The 22,082-nt window shown below is 40.2% G+C and overlaps 1 protein-coding gene across 3 annotated transcripts; it reads right to left on the reverse strand.

The window, feature by feature from the left end:
- Positions 1-93: 93 nt before the first annotated feature.
- On the reverse strand, positions 94-20,960 carry ip6k1 (inositol hexakisphosphate kinase 1). Of its 3 annotated transcripts, none has more exons than XM_058631743.1 (10): positions 20,812-20,954; positions 20,648-20,728; positions 10,807-11,051; positions 10,493-10,638; positions 9,349-9,475; positions 7,189-7,432; positions 6,401-6,582; positions 5,696-5,871; positions 5,148-5,381; positions 94-3,571 (listed from the first exon to the last, which is right to left on the reverse strand). In XM_058631743.1, the coding sequence occupies exons 4-10, from the start codon at positions 10,607-10,609 to the stop codon at positions 3,059-3,061; spliced, it is 1,593 nt and encodes a 530-aa protein (XP_058487726.1). In that variant the 5' UTR covers positions 10,610-10,638; positions 10,807-11,051; positions 20,648-20,728; positions 20,812-20,954; the 3' UTR covers positions 94-3,058. The 3 variants fall into 3 exon arrangements, with proteins under 3 accessions (XP_058487726.1, XP_058487727.1, XP_058487725.1); XM_058631744.1 differs by having other exon boundaries at positions 20,872-20,921; XM_058631742.1 differs by having other exon boundaries at positions 20,648-20,960.
- Positions 20,961-22,082: the final 1,122 nt, after the last annotated feature.

A 22,082-nucleotide genomic window follows, 5' to 3' on the forward strand; every position in this document is an offset into this window, starting at 1 on the left:
AACCATGTAACCTTTCCAACACTGTAGATACAGGAGGTCTTCACCCGAGGACGTCATACAGTATGTTCAGTCAGTAATTACAACACAAACAGAAAAGCTTCTGGAAAGATTTAATCTCACGTACTTCCACTGTTCTAACAAACAGGACGATGTCAGATGCAGAAAATGCTGCTAATGAACTCTGATCAATCATTGAGGCTAATTTCCATGAATAAATATCAAGGTCTGAAATGACGTGTGGACTGTTGTTGCATCAGACTGATGTGAGGACTGTAACAAGACGCGATGTTGGAAACCCGACTCAAACAGGAGGATGTAGACGTGCATGCAGTTCTTAACGGTGAAGTGAAACAAACCAAAGACTAAAGATGGCATCTACACCTGCTCTAACACACACACACACACACACACACGTGCATTGACGAAATAATTCCTGCCAGAGCAACAACTCCACAGAGGTGTTGAGGCTCAGTGAGCAGACTCAAGCCTGATCATTCTGGCTTTGTCTGTCGATACCAAGTCAGTATCAGAGTGAGACGGAGTCGGCAGCAAATCAGAATCAGACTTGAGTCAGCTCGAATAATACTGCTTATACTTTTTCGTTTCACACACACACAGTGTCTTTTGAAGCACTTAAATTTCTTTATATCTTATACATTTAGGGGAAGAGACATGTAAAAGACAAAAGACATTTACCCCAACATATATAGGGGGTAAAGGTACAATAAAAAAATAAATTATCACCTTGATAAACCAAAAATAAAATATTCATATTTGCTCTCTTTTTAGTCCAGGTCCTGGGGTTGGGTTCCTGTTCTCATCCAGCAGGGGGCGGTGCAGTGTCACGGCCCAGCCTCTGGAGGTTGCGTGTGATTGGTTGACACAATCTAATCAGACTGATGAGAGGAGATAAAACGGTGACATCCGCAGTATGAGACACAAGTTTCAGTGTCTTGACACATTTGAGGCACAGGGCTGAATGACAGTCATTAAAGAATTATTTTATGTGTTACTGTTCACGATTTATATATGACATACAGTAAATATCTTTAACCTTGTCACCCAGCCCTTCTATAAAGAATAAGGCTGCAAGTAATCTATATTTTTGTTAGTGTCATCAAATCCCACGTGTCTAAAATGTTCTTGATCATATCACAAGGTTGAGATTGGGAGTTAATTCATGACATTGGAAAACAACCGTCAATATTTTCTCAAGTCATATCCAGTAGCTGATCTCGGGTAGTTCATCTTGAAGCATTTTAAAGACGAGGGGAGTTTGAACATCCACAACCTGAACTGAACAACTGCACCTTTAAAATAATTCATCCATCATCAGCTAAAAAATAAATATATTTTTCTCTAAACTTTAGTTAAAAGCAGGACTTCACGTTTGCTCATGGTGATGAAGGAACACGCCTGCACTGCATCAGTGTATCTGACAGACTCAATGAGGCTTTATGACACAAAGGAATAAGATATTATTCGGCTTCTACACTGAGACAACACCTAATTAGTACAAATAATTTATTGTTGTCATTACTTTTTTCATGGGATTTGTTGACAATTTGAAAAATATAGAATATCACGAGACCACATTTGGGGAACTGACACTGACACACTAACCCAGAGGATGATTTTTTCACAGGACACCGACTACTAACATTTTTGAGTTAAACTCCCCCCTAAATGGACAAATAGCTTTTTAAAAATGATCTATATTCTCTCTTTAAAGCTTTACATCTATGATGCAAATTTACGCACTCTCTCTGAGGGCAAGGCTGCCCTTTGCACTGCCGGTGTAGAAAAGATGCCATCTATCATTGCCATCTATTGCTTTAACAGATGATTGAATGTGTTTCTGTGTGTGTTTTCAAGGAAAGAGTTTGTCCATCTGTCCAGGTTTGGTGTCTGTGGGGGGGAAAGAGGTGTGGAGTTGAGTAAAGGGAGTGTGGGCCAACTTCAGTGGAAGGTTCCTGGAATTCAGATGATTGGTTGTTCTTGGAGGATGCTCTTTCTTGCATGGAGCAGCTCTTCAGACAAATGATCCCAGGGTGTGTGTGTGTGTGTGTGTGTGTGTGTCTATGCTGTTGTTTGTCTATGTTCATGAGGACCAGTTTGAGCTTCAGACCACAGAAATGAAGGCACTCTTTTCTTTCAACGTTTAATTTGGCGACCCATTTATTCCCAAGTGAGATAACTTTAGTGCTTTTTAACATGGAATCACTGCGACATTAATCTGCTTCCCTTTTCATTTCTGCTCTGTAAAATTTAATTTAAAATTGCGAATGAAATTTCAAGGACACTGCGACCCTTCATGAGGAGGATAAAGCGGTAGACGAACGAATGAATGAAAGTTTCAGGATAGTTATAACTGTTTTCTATACCAGCTCTTTGGTCAATTGGTTCATGTGGCTTCACGACCATTACACCTATAAGTTACTGAGTGTAAACAAGCAGTAATTATTATAATAAAACCTCGGCAAAGTTTGAATTTAAGAACAGCTGTAGCAACCAGCTGCATGATAACGAGACTCATAAAACTTCATGAAAAGGACTAATAATTCTTTAATTTAATAGTCCTAAGTGACCTCCATGTCTGTGACGAACAATAGTTTTATCTAAATCCTGTCAGTATGGGGTGTAACATGCATTTTCATGTGGAGAGGGAATATAAGTTTCAGTTTCAGTTGGAGTTTGAGTTCAGTTTCGGTTCAGGTGCTCAAACTGGGGACGTGGAGTTGAAACCAAGTTGGGTGAGAAAAACAGTGAGGGTCCTCACAAGTACACATGTACAACCAGTGAGTGTTAGGGAGTGGTTTTCCATATCAGCTCCACTGTCCCACCTCCTGCTTGTTGCTATAGAAACTACTTGACTGTAGAATGCCCATGTTTCCATGGTGACGTCCTGGAGAACCCTGTTCCAAATTTACAGCCGAGACATCTCAGCAAAATGACCTAAACTAACTTACAAAAAGTAGTGTGTGGGATGTTTATCCAAGAGTGTGTGGGTGTGTGTGTGTGTGTGTGTGCGTGTGTGTGTGTGTGTGCGTGCGTGTTGCTACGGCAGGTTGCCATCCTGCAGGCTCTCTAGGATGTGGATCAGGCTCTCCAGTCCAAACATGTAGCCCAGGTCTGGCCCATCGTGTACTGCTGTGTCTCCACGGAAACCCTTGAAAGTTGAGTGGGCGAAGTCGATCATATGAACATCCACGACGGGGGGCCGCTTAGGCTGGGGGGCAGGGGGAGGAGGGAGGGGCGTTAAACTGGGTGCAGAGGAGGAGGAGTCTGGATGGGGGCGAGGCGAGGGTTTAGGGGGAACCTGACAGTCTGACGTGATGGTTGGGAGTGGTTGTGGGGAAGGGTGAGGGGTGGGGGAGGGTGAAGCCATCAGTCCAGAACCTCGTGAGGACAGAGACCCCAGGTTTGGGCTCTGGCTCATGTCCGTTTCACAGGGAGTGTCAGGGGCTGGGGGAGTGAAGAGACCAGGCCCAGATTCTGCAAGAACCACAGGAGTCTTCTGTTGCCGGGCTTCGTGCTGCCCAGAGCCGAGGACTGAGGGGCCCTCACTTTCCTACAAACAGAATTAAAAGTAGAGAAGTGATCACTATGAACCCGAGTCAAACAAAACATTAGCACAACTACTTTAAAATGTCCAACAGCCGTAGCGACAGAAAGATTCACATTCATTTGCCCCAGAAACTCTAAACTTACAGTCCTGAGGACAGTGGAAACTCTGTGGAGACCCAACACCAACACACTTACTATCATCATGCAAGTCTCAATCACAGTGTACAGACGGGAACACTTTGATCTGCTAGACTGTGGCTGTGTGCTGGGTATTCCCTTGAATCAAGACCAGTCACATGAGATAAATGGAAACAGCTTCAAATTTTGGAAATGTTCTGCTCAGTTCACATGGTAGACTGTGTTTTTTTTGGTACATCTCATCACATACTTGGGACAAGGCAGCAAAATAATTACATTTTTAAATTTATGATTCACAAAGTTCTATCTTTCTATAAATGCAAGGAATGTCCCTTAATCACAGGTCACTTTGAGAGGCGTCAAACTCGGCAGATGACTCACTGAGGGCACCAGTGTGTGAGAAATGCAACAGATTTAACACTGAATGAGCTTCTTTTCCCTCTCACACAGCATTATTTTGTCTGTGAGATTTAATAAAAATGTGTGATATTGTGATTATCACTTATATACAGTAAGTATATATATATATATATATACACATATATACATATACACACATATATATATATATATATATATATATATATATATATATATATATATATATATATATATATATATATATATATATATATATATACACACACACACATATATATATACACGACATTCATCAGACACTCGGACAGCTGCAGTTACATAATAACTTTTACTATAAATGTTTATACTGGCCAGTAATGACTAATGTGCTCATGTGAAATGTCTTTCTTTGACAGCAGCGTCATTCCCCACTGCTAAGCAATTTGATATTACCTACCATTTATTTTGGGGTTTGTTAGTCCAAGGGTAAAAAATATGCATTTTTTTTAATTGACAAAATCATCAACAAACAAACTTAGACTTGATCATACCTGCACAGGTCCCTTTGAGGGTTTTGGGCAGTTTTGGACAGCTACATTCTCTGCCCGGTTTTAATTCAGCCTCGGTTGCACTTTTGAGTGGAATATAAACAAACCTCATCTGGGCTTCGTCGCTCACTCTCATAGTATAAATTCATAACAGCATGTGCAGACCCAGGCGCCTCTCACGGACACAATATTCTTTGTCAATTTATGCGTCTTTAACTGTAAATAAAAGTCCTTTCTGTAGTGTGACTCAGCTACAGCTGCCAGTATGTTGGTGCCAGTGCAAGCAGGAAGTTGATTCTCTGCAGATAATATTACAAATGAGACACAACAATGGTGAAAAGTAAGACCAAGGAAGAGCTCCGTTTTTACCCATCAGTACCAAAAGGGCAGTGCTGGAGTTTCCAAACAAGCATATTTTTCCATTTACGGGGCTCTAAAATGTCAGCAGGGGTATTTACCACAAAATTAATGGAAGCAAAAACAGTGTAGTGTGGGTGTAGCTTTATATTGACAACAAATTTTAACCCAGCTCACCTTTCCATCATAGATGATGAGCAGTGAAGATGAGTAAAATCGATATGACGCCTGCCTTTCTATCACTGCCTTCAGGCTGCGAAGCTTATTTAGGATTGGCTCCAAGAGATCATGCCTCAGGCCCTTTCCATTGTGCATATACTGGTACAGGGCCTGGCGGAAGCCTTCAATCGACAAACCACGGCCATAATACTTGCTCCTGCAGAGGTAGTGACCGGTGTTGAGTTGGTACACCTGAAGAGCAAGAGAGAAAACCACAAATTCATTATTACAGTCTCTTTTGACCAAAACAAGAACGTGCCACAGACTGGACAGGAATATTCTGTTTCTACACCAGCATGTACAGACGCCACGAATGGTCGCACAGACTCGACCTGGCAGTGTGCTCGTGTTCGTCCATGTAGGATCCACTACTGTGGATGAAATTTATGTCAAGCTGGACCCTAGCAGACCTTTGCCTATACGCAGATGCAGAAAGTATGACCTTGGTCTATCTTCAGGAATGTTCTGGACTCACTTTTCTATTTTCAGTACGTAGATCTTTTTACCTGCATGCCACACACTCTGACTCCCAGAGTTGCTGAAGTGCTCTGTTCACATTTCTTCATCTGCCTGGCCGCCTTCTCCTCGGATGCGTCATCTCCGTGCTGCCTGGTTCCCATCTTCAGGTCCAGGATGCAGGGGTATGAGAAGTGGTGGACCACATTCTCCAACAACAGGAACTCTGGTTAAACACTGGAGTTAGGGAGCAAATGTTTGTTTGATGAAAACATAAAAAAGATCTACGTTTTCATCTATTTGGTTTGTTTGTTATAATGTTCTATCTGATAAACTAAACTTCTGTTCAGAAAATCTGAGATGACAGCAGCCCTGTTGAATCTGCTTGGACTAAAAACAGATGATCCTCACTGAGGACAGTGTGTGCCTTGCTTGTCCAGTTTCCTCAGCTGTTTTCATGGCAGCTGCAGTCTGCTCACTTTGAAGCTGAAGATCAAAACAAAACCTTTAACCTGATAACCTCCAACGCTTCCTCTTTATTATTTCCCACAGTCTCACTGTTAATGTACAAATATTTAAATTAAAGACGTGGGCAGTAAGGAGTGTAGATGATGTCTTATTTTATCACCTTTTAAAAGGAACGTAAAGTCTTTTGTGAGAGCCCTGGAAACAGCAAGTCACTGATTTAAGACTGTTCTGGTCAAATAAATAAAGGCTGTAGGTAACAGTGTATGCAACAGGCTGAGGAAGGATACTGAAGAGTTTTCGTTCCTTGGATTCAGATCTCATGCGGCTAAGCTGCTGTTTGTGACAGCGGAGGCTCCAGGGGTTATGGCTGATCTTCTCTGATGTCAAACCACTGTTCCAGTCCAACATCTGGAAGGGAACATCCGAGTGGATCTTTGGGTTGAGTGTGGGACTCTTCAGCTCTACTAGACTGCAGGAGAAGAGAAAAACACCACCGGTGATCCTTTGTTCAAACTGTTGTATCTGACTTTTTCCATGTAAATTTGACCAGTGTAGTCTCAATCAAATCCAAGATTTTTCTTATCATTTCTGCACATTTATCATGTGGATACATTTCTTTGCATTTTCAATTTGCATTCTTATCTTCCCTTTCAGTATAGATGCCCTAAGTGGAATAACAATTGTTTCATCTCCCTTATTAATGGAAATCAATTCAGCAGTTATAAGAAAAAGTTAAAGGAAAGAGCAAAGACATTTGTGATAATTCATCAAACAGTTCCTGAGATGTTTCTGTGCAGGACCACCAGTTTGAGAGAACAACATTCTCTTTTTTTGTTATTTTCATTTGCAAATCTTCATTTTAAGTCATTTAATAACCCTGAATCATTAAAGTCTTTAAAGCTAATCAGAAAATAGTGAAAAAAGGGTTCTAACAGTTTAACTTAATACATTAAAATGTTTTGTTGGGTTACAATGAAGACATTCATTTTGTGATAATATAAAACTTAGAAAATAGGAAAATTAATCTTCTGCACTGTCCATTTTTTCGAAACCTCTCACTTTAATATGATCTTACTTATCAGAGATAGCGTCAGTCTCGTGTGACTCCCTCCTGTCAGGTCGTTCATCCTTGTGTTCAGAAGAGGAGGACGACCGATGGAGGCTGCGGCGGGAGTGTTTCCTCCTCGGCTGCTCCCTCTCGGGGGGATCACGATCCTCGTGCTCTGTAATTCCTCCCTCAGCGTTACTCTCCACATAAGGGTAGGCAACCAAGTTGATATAGCCATCAGAATCTCCTTCAAAACAAACCAGCACTACCCCTAAAAGGACAGAGCAAAATACAGACTCTCAGCAATTTTGCTGTACATACATAAAGGACAAATTCTTCCACGAATCTGCAAAGCATGTGTGCACCTAGATTGAACCTCTGTTTTACGAAATTCCACATGGACACAGAATTATGTTAAAAGTAATGAAACACTAGAAGTAGAGGAGAGTGACAAAGGACTGAAAAGCCAACATAACTCCACAACACAGCTCACAGTTTGGGTGGACAACATAGATAAACGCTTCAATTGTAATTTGTATGATAGTATATGGCAATAGCTGTCTTTTGTATGTTACAGCCTTCACATTCATAAAGACAGAATTTCAGAGTACTATACCATGTCACTCACTGCTCTCTTACAAACATCACCAAAACATCAAATGAAAGAATATCTTTTGGAAAATGGAGGTCATTTGTAAGTTCACAGAGTATAAGCACTTATGCTGTATTCTGGCCTGAAAGCTGAGGTAGTCAGGACTTTGGTAAATATTCTAAAACTGACTAAGGATCAGTTAATAGATAAAATAATAATAATAATAATAATAATAATAATATAAAATAATATAAATGTCTCACAAAGATCTTTTTAAAACCTCCACTCATTTAGACATTCCTCTTAGGTTTTCAAACTGAGCAGATCCCATCAGTTTCTCACATTGGTGGAAATTCCATGTTTGAAGTCCAAAGTGAAGAGTCAAACAGGCTGAGAAACATTGTGAAGGAGCAGGTAGCAATCTGTGTCTTATTATATTATTATGCTGTTATTTAAAACAGCAGGACAATGGTATTAGTGCAGAGATCCTGGGTTTAAGAAGTTTCCTTAGTCATTGATGTTGTCAGAGCAACTGGACCAGTAACAACAAGAGGACGTAGTGGTGAGAATATGTATGTGAAGTACATGTCTGTCCAATAACAAATAGTCATGTCATGTCATGCTAACAGTTTTGTGAGGCTGTTTTGAAATGCTCATGTCCTTATGTTGCTGTCCGACATGAATTAGAGACACACCACCCTGAAACAGAGCCATGACTAATGTGATTAGCTACATCTGCTCCATCCAGATCATCATCATCATCATCATCATCATCTCTCGTCTTCCATTATTCACCAAAACGTTGCGTGTGTGTGTGCATGTGCGCACATGCGAGTGCGTGCTTGGTTGTCAAAGTGTGTTTGGGTCTGTTGCTATAGCAAAAGCAAGTAGAAACAGTGACAGTGTGTGTCTGCCTAGAGATGGGGAGCAGAGCAGCTAAACACTTTTCTTCCATTAAACATCCTTCCATCCTTCCTTCCTTCCTTCTCTTTCATTTGTCTACTCTTGTACAGAGGGTATTTAGAGTAATAGAATGTAAAGGGTAGCTACTGAAAGCAACAGAAGTCCAAGATTGTAGTAAAAGCAATCCATCCATTATCTACCACTTTATCCTCCACCGGAGGGTCACGTGGGGTGTTGTGCAATAATGAAAAACACCTTACAACTATCATGTCTTGCTCAAATGTCATCAAAATAAAGTGTAGTGTATTTATTCCCACAGAGACCATGACTCTGAGCACAGACAGTAACCCTGAGTAAGTTACAAAAACCTGCAATAACAGATTTCTATCGCAAGTTTTTGAGACCACACTGATACATCATGCCATTTTAATTTGAAATGAAGAACCGCAAACATTTTCTCTGTACATTTATTCTGAGATGTGCTTGTGTCTGATAATCGCATGGCCACAATTCCCTCTTTTTGGCTCTTAAGCTGCTAAAACTGCTTTTACTTTGAGCACAAAAGTTGTTAGATGGCTGAAATATTTCACTTCTGTCACTTTTTCAGATAAAAGGATGAAACAGTTAAATTAACAAATCCAGGAAGCAATAATGGCTCCACTGATACAAAACAACAGAGAGATGCGACTGACCTTTATATTCTGGTGTGAACTCCTTCATCTCCGGAGGCAGAGACTCGTAGAAGCGCTGCTCTCTGATGATCAGAGGTTTACACACTGTGTGGTCATCGTAACGCATCATGCTAGTGTGACCTCCGACCTATACACACACACACACACACACACACACACACACACACACACACACACACACCCATTAAGTAATGACTGGAAAAAAAACAGTGTTTGTACAAAATTTACATTTTTGTTTCATATTATTTCATCTGTTTAATTATTTTATCATTGAATATCTGATAATGCACCATCCAATATAGTTGTTGACAATGCACTGATAAACACATATCAGTTACACTACATTTACACCTTTATAAGTGTATTATATTGACATGATAAAGACTAAATGAAAATTAACACTCAACATGTAAGTCTGACCGGGTTTAAATGGATAGTGTGACAGTGTCCTCTTACACAGGTATAAAAGTAATGATATTGTGTAAGTGTGCAGGAGGAAAAAAAAGCAAATTCATGTGTGAGACACATTTGAGATGGGCATCTGTTTTTGAGCTCAGGTGTCTCTCCTATTTTTCACGCATGACGCACACAGTTCCAAGGAAATATAAATCTGTTGATGATGATATTGACATTGTTCTGGTAATGTGACATATAACCTTTCACATTCACTTTAGTGTCTAAGCTGAATCTGAATACATGAAAAACATTAATATTATATTTTTAACACTATTTTAACAGCTGTATGTGAAGAGAGGGGAGGTTCCAACTACAGGAAAACCCTTTCTATGTTATATTTATATATGTTTATACCTATCGTCATCATAAATAAAGCTCTGCCTCTCTCTCTCTCTAACATCATTTTGTTTACAAACAACCACTTAAAACAAGCAGGAGAATAAAAAAACTACACACCAACACACAGGCGCCAGCAGAACATTTGGGAACATACAGTCGTAAACAAATTGGTATTGTGGGGAGACAGGTGAGCCAAATGAACACACGCAGCAATCACGCAACTCAGCCACAATGATTCAGTGTGAACCACGCCTAAAAATGCGTACTTTAGAGCAACAAATGTACCAGTGTACATTGATGTCAAAATAGTAATACATATATACAATATTATTACAACTCTTTTCCTCACTTGGTGTATAAAGGGCTCCAGTGGAACGCCTCCATCTTGTGTTCGAAGTGAATACCCTCCCCCCTGTCCAGCCCCCTGTAGCTTGTTGTCCATGTTGATGGTGTGAGGGAGGCACATGGCTCCTGGCGGACGCACTGCACCTCCTCCTGCAGACATGAGAAAGGATAAAATAAAAAGGGATCATTTTCTGATTTGGCCAAAAACTACAGGTGTAAACATTGAAAACCTTAAATGATTTCTGACCTTCAGCTGACAATATCTGCAGACTGTGGGATCACCCCTGTGTTATATCAGAATGCTTTTTTTATACTTACCCTGGGCATGGGCTCTATTGTGTAGTGAAGGGGAGGGGGGGGCACAGGGCACCACGGGCTGCTGGGAACGCACGCCGGCCCCAGGGGGAGGCGGCGCCAGACCGAAAAACCACCTTGCAAAGCCTTCGATCAGTGCTCCAATTCACAGCTGGCAGCGCAGGGATCCAGTCAGGACAGGGGGTGGGGGGGACAGAGTTGGGGGTGGGCAGGAACAGCAGGGTGTCTTTTAGGCAGGGTAAAACTTCCTGAAAGGAAAACAAACAAAACAAAAAGTTCACTCACAACTGTTTCAATCTAAAATTAACTTGTGTAAATCACACTTTTTTTTATATGTTCACTGCCACAAAGCAATAACATCAAATATTTCAGTGCATTAGCATCCACCACAGTTCCACTCATACACTAGCTAATTAGAGTTCTACAAAGAACTCGTAAAACTTTGTAGTTCAAGATGCTTGGATCCCTATTTCGCACCTGCCTGAGTGCATGTTCATTTTCATTCTCTTCCGACTGTCCACCTTCCACTGATGACGTTAAACTGAGCCGTTTTCAATTTTAAAACAACTCCAGTAATCTGTGAATCTAATGTGACTCACAATTTCATTAACTACTCAGACACAAATACAAAGCTTATTTGTTGTTGAAATGAAAAACACAATTATATGCTATTAGCATTTGAAAGAAAGACACTGGATACATTAACAATGGATAACAACACCAGATTTGTTTCCCCAATTACCACAACAAACGGCTTAAAACATAGTGCTTATTTATAAAACCATGTGGATGTACTTGAGACAACATGGACAGTTTTATTTGAGGTAAATAATACAATGGTCTAGTCTAATTTCCCTATTGGGTGATTGAAGGTCACAGCAAATGGTATGATCTGGTTGCACCATCTTAATATTCATTAAACGTTCATTTATTTTACAATACTTTGATGTGGACATCCCTGTGATGCAATGTTTTTGTGCAATTTGGGTAACTGGTTGTGGTACCTTGTCACATCCATGATTGATGATTCCTCATTGTACAAAGACAAGGTAGCATGACAAAAGGAGAGGGGTACAAGAATAAATGAGGGAACAAACAAGAGGAAGATGATTGGAGGAGAGAAGCAAGCCCACTAATGATGTCACAGTATGCCTCTGTGTGCGCGAGTGAGTCAGCAAGACTGTAGTGAGGCACGATGCTTGCAAATGATATCAAGATGCAAGCTCAAAATAAACACTGAACGTTGTGCGTACAAAACAGTTCAGGCACGCTGAAATATTTGTCAAATATTGCAACATGCCATCAATCAATCAGTCACCTGCTGAGTCAAATCAGTGCAGCACAGTGATTGATGCTTTCATAGGTTTTATGTTTTCCATATGCAAGAGTTTTCTCCGTGTAATCTTGTTTCCTCCCACAGGGATTGACTGTGGAACTGTCCAGAGTGTACCCACCCCTTCCTCCTATCCATTGTCAGCTGGAGAAAGCTCCCCACGCATCCCTCAGTATAAGCAGATGCAGCTAATAGATGGATGGATGGATGGGCTCATCAGGGGTTATTTAAACTACATGATATATCAACAACCTCCTTGCTCATAAATACATGGCTTTTTCTGTACTCCACTCTTCTTCTTGATATCCCCAGAGCATAAGGCACATAAAGCTTAATAAGGTCTGTTTATATCTGGAAGGTTTGGATGTGGCAATATGAAAGTCCTGGACATGGCACCAGTTAATCACTGACAGACATGTTAGCAGCTACTTTATTAAAATTGCAACACGAGTTACAATAATGGTGGGTACATTTGCAACCACACAAAAAAATGATAGAGAGAATTATTGCCTTTCACATATAAGATAGACAGTAAGAGCAATGTTGGAGAAGTAATACTCAAATTACCAAAGTTGTTTTTTCGTTATAAAAATTATATGCAAACAGAGTACTGACCCAGTTTTTATCGTCAACACCCCATGTCTGTGTAGATTGTATTATCCAGGTCATAGTTATCTAGAAGTAATGGAATCAGTAGCAACTTGACTTGCTAGCTACTGAGCAATTAATCTACACAGACATTTTGCACAACATTTTCGGGGGAACACCCTCAGTGTGGTGCGTGTGGGTGAGTGACAGAACAACCAGGAAGATTGTAGAGTGAAAGAACCACCAACAATCAACCATAGATGCTGCCAACACAAGCAGATCCTAGCGAAGGCACAGAACCAACTCCTGAATTAGCGGGTGAGACGAGTTCATCACACAATTGAAGCACTGAAACTTTAGGTAGAAGCTCTAATAGAGAAACAGACAGTCTACAAGTCCAGTTGCTTGTGATTCAATGACCTTTGGGCTCACTTTCATTATCCAGTGAATCCTTGTTTGTCGTTTAACAGTTGGGATGTACACAATTAATCAAGAAAGTAATCAGATTAATCCATAATGAAAACTCAATTCAACCTGACTCTGTCCCAAAGGAAAACTACTACAGATAGGTAATTAAAGTATGCAAATAATGCATATTGAATGGACCTTGGTCTGGCAATAAAACTGAACTGAATGACTACAGTCTTCAAAAGAATGGGGATATATTGTTTGCAAAACCAGACCTTGTTTGTGACAGCAAGACCTTGTTTTGCATCCCCATGATAAAAAAAACAGTTTGTCATGAAATTTGTCCACAGAAAGGTTTTAATTGTGTCTTTATCACTGAGGTTAGCTACTGAATGGTAGTTTGGTAGAATCTTAAACTCAAAAATGTGCTGCTCACGTGAGGAGATGCCAGCATCAGACAAACCTCAAACCCTCCAACATATTATCAAGGTAAGAAAAGCCTTTTAACTACACCATTCCTGCTCCTACATGCAATCAATCTTGACCCACATCACAAGCTCCAGTCATAACTCACAACACGGCAGTTGCATTTAAAAACAATGGAAATTCAACATCCAGTGATCTCAAATCCCAAGGTCAAAGGTTAGCCACATCTATTTAGTTCAGGAAATCCCTGTAAGCACACACAGACTAACATATCTTAACCCAATAACTACTTGCCTGTTAGTTTGAAAATACTGTAATACAGACATCTATGGTACATACTGAACATCATCATATCAACCATCATTCAGTACAAATCGAAAGAAAAGGTAAAAAGTGACCAACAATGAATTACAATGCTCTAGTTGGATGTCTGGATGAGATGGATTTGGTCAAAGGTGAGTCTTCAGTGAAGTGCAGTTGTTTGGTGAGCCTTTTGTAAAACTGCCTGGTCTTTAGATCTATATGTGTCAGTGGTGCTACTGGTGCTCAAGTATGTGTTCGTAGGAGGCAGCGTCCTGTATGTGCGGTGTGATGCAGAGGGCTGTGAATAAGCTAGTGGAGGACAAAGTCAAGGACAACTTTTCCCCTTCCTCCTCCTGTTTCCTTCATCCCTCTCTCAAAATCTCCTCACCCTCCCCCCCCTTTTTTTTTTAAAATCCCCTAGGATCTTTTAACCGTCCTTTCTCCTACTACTTGGCAAAACTGAAAGAATCATTCAGCAATATTTGAGCAAAAGCCTAGATACAATGATCTGATTATCGCAGTATTGTTGTGTTAATTTAGTTATAATTGGCTAATTGTTCTCCTTTTACCATCATACCCTCATTTATCAAACCTGCAAAGAAGTGGGTACAGAAATCGCTGTATGCGAGGTCTCACGTGTGATTCACAAGCACATTTCACCTAATACCGGTGTACGTCCAATCAGGATTTGTTAAATGCGTCTGAAAATGATTGTAATGTGAATATCACATTCATATATATTCATAGTTTAATAACCTCGCTGCTTAAGGTTATGATACGGAGATGTGAAATACAACCAAGAAGAGAGGCTTCAGAAGCTGAAAATAGACGCAAAAAAAATAAAACAAGGCAATTCTGTTTGATAGCCTGAAACGTGGGATCAAGACAAGAGAAGTCCAGCTGTGTATTGAATGTTTAATTTATCCATTCATATCACAGAAATGCAATGCTCACAATCCTCTTCATTAAGGTGAAGAAAAAAATGGTTGGACACAAAAATTGTCAACAATGTCCTTTCTCATCTGTGTGCAGGGCTACGGGAGCATGGGCTCTTTTGGCTGCACTTTCTTTCCTGTTGTAATATTGTACAGAATCTCACATGCCAAAATTATGTCACACACCTTTTCGGGTGATGACAGCAGGGTTCTCCAAGCTGCTCACAGACACAGCCCTTTACCATTCAGGGTTTACTGAAGCTGAGCAGTACAGGAAATAGGAGACGGCAAGGTGACGCCAGGGTAGGTAGCATCGGATAGTAGTCTGTAGAATGACTTTAGAAAACAAGAGGAGGAAGCAAGTTTATCCAAAAATTAATGGTGGAAGCTGAAGAAGGAAGAAGGTTGTGCAGAGTTCAAGAAGAGGGTTGTTCAGAGTTCAAGAAGAAGGTTGTGCAGAGTTCAGGAAAGAGTTGTGACAGGCTCTGGGAGGCAGTTAAGAGTTATCAGATGACTAGAGTGTGTTGAAGTGCTAAAGTGGTGGGGGATATAGCCAAGAAGTTGTTTGTTATGTCCTCTGGACAGAAGAAAGAAGATAAGGAAATGTGGTGGTGGAACAAGGAAGTACATGAAAGTATCCAAAGGAGGAGGATGGCAACGAAAATGTGAGACAGCCAGGAAGATGAAGAAAGTAAGCAGTATTGGGATTTTAGGCGCGCAATAAAGAGAGGGGCGGCTAAGGCAAACACTTATAAGGAGCTGTATGAGAGACCACAGAGAAGGTTCATGGATGTTGAGAAGGAGGACATGAGGACAGTTGGTCTAACAGGACACAAATGATCTAAAGGGGGAAGCCAACAAAACTAATTTGCCAAAAAAATGTCTTGGGTATTTATATAAAAAAAAAAAGTTACAGATCAGTCAACTAATGACTACCTATTGTGCTAGTTGTGTGCACCTATGTGATTTCATGTTTAACAGATAAGTTAAATTGTGAATTGATTCTGTGACAAGAATGGACCTCTCACGTACACCTTCACCACCTCCTGCAGTGCAAACATGCTAATGACATGACTTCAGTTTACTTGACCTCCAAAAATCTTTCCCTGCTTTGCATCTAAGCTGTCTGTAAGCTTTATGGTCGGGTGTGTCTGAAACTGAAGAAGGATCAAGTGCATGGTCAAAACAAATAATAAAAAGACAAGCCCGCACAACAGACAATCTCAACCTGACCCGAGCAACCAGCCAATCAACTAAGAGGATCAGTATGAGCGTAGCTTACATCATCGGTCATCATTGGGACAAAGCTGCTGATGCACTGATTAAGGCAGATTAAGCTGCTATTTCTGACTTAGTGATCATGTGTGCATGTGAGGAAATCCCACTTTCATTCAAGTCAAGAGATGGAGCCAATCAAGAACCCTCTCAATCAAGGACCTTCAGGAATATTTTAGTGTAGATTGTGAATTGGCAGCAAGTTGCATCTGCGTTTAAATTTCAGGGTTTACTGAAGCTGTGTAGTACAGTTCTCATTTCTGGGAGAAATCAGGAGAGGTGGTTTCTGAAGTGCACAGAAAACTTTCTTTAATTAAACAGCTTTTATGCAAGTGAAAACTAGTGTACATGGTATCGAGTAATGTTATTTACTGATCTAGGTGCAAAGTTTCACAGTTTAGTATAAAGTATTGATCTGCTTACCTACTACTGCCCCTCTCTGGTAAAACACCAGCTACTGCATTCTGATTTTGGCACTGGCCATTTTAGGCCTCTCTTTTGTCACTGGAGCACTCTTTCATCACTTTCTTGTCTAATAAGCACAAGACTCAATGTCCCAGAGTCAAATTTCACTACCAGACCACACCCCCTCACTGCTCTGCACTCTCCCTCCACCCTCCTCTGCCTCACTCAGGTCTCAGCCTACTTGTGTAGTAATGTTTTGAAACGTTGACCAATGGAAACAAAAAAATCCAAACGGTATCTGAGTGACCTTTTTCTTTTCTTTGTAGAAGTATGCATAATATCCTGTGATAAAGGTCAATTCTTATATTTAATTTTTTGTTTTTAACGTTTTTATATGCCAAAAGCAATTGAATGGATAATTGGCTAATTCAATTAAATCAAAGTAATTATTTGCAGCAATAACTGTAAAACAAGTTTGACATTGAAACAGCAGTGAGCACAAAACTTCTCATGCTATTATCAGTCATTGTTTTATTTTATTTATTTAGTTTCTTTGTGGAATTGTTCCGCATTTTAAATATCTGCTGTTCCAGGGAGACAAAGTCATTGTTCTGGATAAATACCACATGTAATACACAACCAGGTGCACAGGACCAAAATGTCATCACCATCATGTCTTAACTCAGCAACTTGTGAGTATGTGCTGACTGGTTGTATTAGTGAAGCGTAGCATCACCTCGATTAATGGTGCTAAATAAGGGCTGCAGCTGATTTGATCCGTTTCTGTTTGTAGTAATCACAATATTCACCTAAGGTCCATGTGATGAAGATGGAATGATGGGGGCACATTTATACACAATAGAAATAAAAAGGTAGATGATGAATGAAAGGAGAAGGTAATGAAGAGATAAGAGAGCAGGAAAAAGCAAGTAATATGTTGGTACATATGCCTCTTATGTTCTTGATTGATATTTTGCTTGTAAAGTAGCAAAAATTAACTTCATCATTTCCCAATATGAAGTTTTAAAAATATACAATAATAGAATAATACATTTGCAATAATGTAACCACAACACACACTTTAAATATAAATGCTTGTATCTTCTGTATTTGTTTGAAATGTGATTGCTGACTAGTCAATTCATTGTCAAACACTTGGAGTTTCACAAAGGAAACAAATGAGCAGTGCAGAGAAGGAACGTTATATGCAATGACAACAACACCAGTGAGGCAATTAAACAAATAATGATAGACAAAGGAAGCAGGGAAGGAACATAGGAATAGAGGAATAGAGGAAGAGGGCTACAGTTCATTCTCCGTACAATGCAGCCCCGTGGGAGACAAAACCCAAATAAATACATCTGTCAGTCTCAACAATCACAAACTACAACTGGGCAAAACACAAAACACACATTCACAGATGTTGCCAATGTGCCGAGACAGAGTTCAACAGCTGCTTAGTCATTCTTTCTCACACACACACAAAATCCATCCCATCAACAATCATCTGTGTGAAACAACACAGATAAGTCAGAACAACCACCAAGAAAGACCAAGATTACTGCCACCTGAGGTCATTTCTCACCACACACTCTGGAGTTACCACAGCAACCAGAACTCACAACACATTAGTCAGTTTAAAGACTTTTATGTCAATGGGTAACATTTTTGTCAAAGCTGTGGCAATAGTATAATATAAAAATGCCTCAATTTATAAACATTCATTAATAGTGGTAATATGCCTCTAATTGTCATTTCATTATAAATGTATCTCTGGAGTATATTCCCCAATAAATCAGTTGTTTTGTCTATCATGTTTACAAAATAATAATAGGGTCCTCTGCACTTTGTGCACTCGAGAACCTAAAAATGCCCAGGATGGCACATAATATGGGATTTTCCTAGGTCTTTGGTTAACAAAGAATTGAGTAAGCATAGCTCCAGATCTCGGCTGATTGCCAGGAAAAGTAAAAAAGGACCAAATTATAGATCAATGACCAAATTATACTTCACCACATGACATTTCACATCTAATGACATGCTGACTTTGAAGCTAGAACCACAAAGCTTAGGTTTGTTTACATTCTGGAAAAAAGAATGCAGTCGCACAGGACAAACAGTTGGACATTTAAGACAGGACATTTTGTAACCTCTTACTACAAAAACTACTTCAAGAAAATGTTCCTCAGATTGTAGCAATGACACTTACATTGACCTCATTTAAACACATATTATTTTATAATGACACGCTCTTAAAAAAAAACTGACAGAACAACTTCACAAATCTTCAAGGGAAAACATGACTAAAGAGCATGTATGTCTGAAGGTGTGTCATACTGTCCCATAACGATCAGTAAATTGAAAAAGGGGGAAATAGCTGAAAATCTCAGGACATCATCACATAGTTGTCCAACAATTTATTTGACTGGCTTTAAACTTGACAGGTGACTTACTTAGGGCACGAGTGTGTACAGTGACAATTTTAGCATTGTCTGGATAAGAAATGCAAGGGGACAGGTATGGATAGTTTTTTTTACTAGTTAACAATAAATACAAGAGGGCAGCAACTGTTGAAAAGTAAGCCCAAGAATGCAGCCTTTCAACAATATTCATCTGTGATCTTAAATAATGTTGTGCAAAAACAGGGAACACAGTAGGGATGCACAATATTATAGGCATGATATCAGTATCAGCATATATTGGCTTTGAAATTTATTATTGGATATCGGTAAATTAACCAAGATCTGCCAATATGACTAATGACTACAACAGTAAATAGGCTACTACCACCTTGACTTCTATGCTGGTGCTTCCTTGCTGGTGCCCTCCACAACTACACACAATGTTTTTTTTATTTTGCTAAATGAAGAAAATGTATACATCAGCTGCAACATGAGTAGGCAAAATATTGTGTTAATTTCACTACAGAAGAGACTATATGACCCCTGCAATTGGACGCAGGGAAAAATGTATACATCTAAGTTTCGGTTATCGGCCCAAGCACTCTGGATATATCAGTAAAAAGTCAAATATCGCGCATCCGTGCAACACAGGCCAAGTACTGCACAGAAGACACAATTATTTTTTTAATGTATGCAGATTGACAGGAGTTTTGAGAACTTAAATGAGATGCTATGATAAAAGATAAAAATTAAAGTAACATGTCATAATTCTGTAGCTACCATACTGATTACTATAATGAGTGAAACTTTTGAGAATGGAGGCCAGGATACATGCACTTAATATTGACAGATGGTAAGAAAAAAAGGCACTAATCACAGGTGAACCCTACAAACTGGTGTGAATGTCAGAACAGAGACTGGAAGATATTTACGTTTCACTGGGGACAGTCATCCATCACACCTTCCCTAAAACCCACGAGTCCATATCTCTCTGACAGGATGTAATCTGTCTACCCTGAGGTGCCTCGCTGATGAATGGCAGAATTTTTATTGACCACTAATATGGATACAGAAGCTGCATGATCAAGCAGTCCTGCATCAGTAGTACTATATGTGTCTTCAAATAAACAGAGGCAGCAGCAGCATGGGCTGAATCAGCCCCAGTGCAGATTAGCCTATCTTTCTTCACCAGGTCAGAGCCCCCAAAACACCGCTGCTATACAGTAATAACAAGCCAACCACAAATGATAAAAAAAAAAATGTATATTAGACCAAGCAGTTCTGACCTTAATTATAAGGTCTTTACATCGAGCTAGCTACAAGCTAATGCAACTTTTAAGGACCAACCACTTATGACGGAGAACGACACTAGCACAAGCTCCAGTGCTAACCTATTCGAGTGTAGGTAGTTTGATTATGTGACCAACACAACACACGTGAAGCCTTTATCGTACCATGTTAGATGGCGTTAGCTGTCAGACTGGTCAGCTTCTTGACCTTAGCCTGACAGCACGCTAGCTGGCTAAGTCTGCTAGACTCATCTTAAATCAGCATAGAATGAAAACAAATCTTCACACCATTTCAACTCAGCTCGCTAAAAAAAAGAAGAAAAAAAAAGGTTTCTTAAATACTGCAGCTCTGCGTCCAGTAAACCGGTAGAAAGCACTGGCATTACTTGACTCATTCGCCGTTAAAGTAGCCGTGCTAAAGGGAGCTAACTGGCTAACATCACGGTTTATCGTTACGCAGTGTCTCCGGTTAGAACTTACCTTCAGGTGGACGCTGAGTTGACTACACTGTGGCCTCGGTGGATGTGCTTCACGGACCGGGAAGATTCTTGGATGTCGGTCCTTAATAACGGCAGAAAAAAACACATCGTAACGTCATTACAGTGAAGCTAACGCAGGTTGTTTGCAATGTACACTTCATTTACAAAACTTTGAGCCTCTGGCGCCATCTACAGGCTGTAGCTGGATCTACATTCTTCCTACACCTGCTGAGGATCCTAGTCATAACTATTTACGGATCACAGTCTTCCTCTTCCTCCAATAATCTCCGACTACTTGTGTACACTTATTTGAGAGTTGCAACGTTGCCCCCCACTTTGGAGTTCTTTTACAATGACGCTTCCTCTTGATTTCAAAGTTCGTCAAAGCAGTTCAAAGCTCTTCAACACAGTTCAAAGCTCCCTGTCACAGTTGACAGTCTTTAATAAACGTTTATGTCACTTTATATTCTTACAAACAGGCCAGTTGCATATTTGATTATTCTTCTCAATATTGAAAATTGATTTTAAGGAATAACCCCAGGTGAGCCAGATCAATAAACAACTGTTGCTTAACATATTTAAGCAACATGTTTAATTGTCTGGTGGTCATCCCTATCACAGACCATCTGGGTGGTCTGGTGTTTTTATGTAATTTTCAGATGGTTAATCCACCATATCCCAATCTCAGTCTAGTTTTCTTTCACTTAATTGAAAATCTCACAACCATTTAGACAACCCTTTAGACCTATCATTTCCCTGGCCAGCGCTTGTTTAGACAGTTTATCAGACTTTTTTAATTTTCCTTCCAACTTCAGAGTGTCCTCCAGAGGGACCCACATAAATAATATATTACAGCCTATTTTCCCAACATTGAATAGGCAAGGGGCCACACGGTGGTGTAGTGGTTAGCACTCTCGCCTTGCAGCGAGAAGACCCGGGTTCGAGCCCCGGTTGGAACAAGGGCCTTTCTGCATGGAGTTTGCATGTTCTCCCCGTGTGTGCGTGGGTTCTCTCCGGGTTCTCCGGCTTCCTCCCACAGTCCAAAAACATGCAGTGTGGGGATAGGTAAATTGGACACTCTAAATTGACCATAGGAGTGAGTGTGAGAGTGAATGGTTGTTTGTCTCTATCTGTGTGTGGCCCTGCGATGGACTGGCGAACTGTCCAGGGTGTACCCCGCCTATCGCCCAATGTAGCTGAGATTGGCACAGCACCCCCCGCGACCCTCTGGTGGAGGATAAAGCGGTAGATGATGACTGACTGAATAGGCAAGATTTCATTTCAACAACCAGGTCAGGATGGGAGCTACCTTTGAATTTGTATATTTTTATATTTATATGACAAATTTTGGCTTCAAGCCAGATGTCCTCCAACATCTTCAAGCAGAGACAAGTCTGCTCTCGGCTCATGAAAAAAAAACAAAAAAAAGTGATGGG

The sequence above is a fragment of the Solea solea genome, chromosome 6 (assembly GCF_958295425.1).
Source record: "Solea solea chromosome 6, fSolSol10.1, whole genome shotgun sequence".
Lineage (NCBI taxonomy): Eukaryota > Metazoa > Chordata > Actinopteri > Pleuronectiformes > Soleidae > Solea > Solea solea.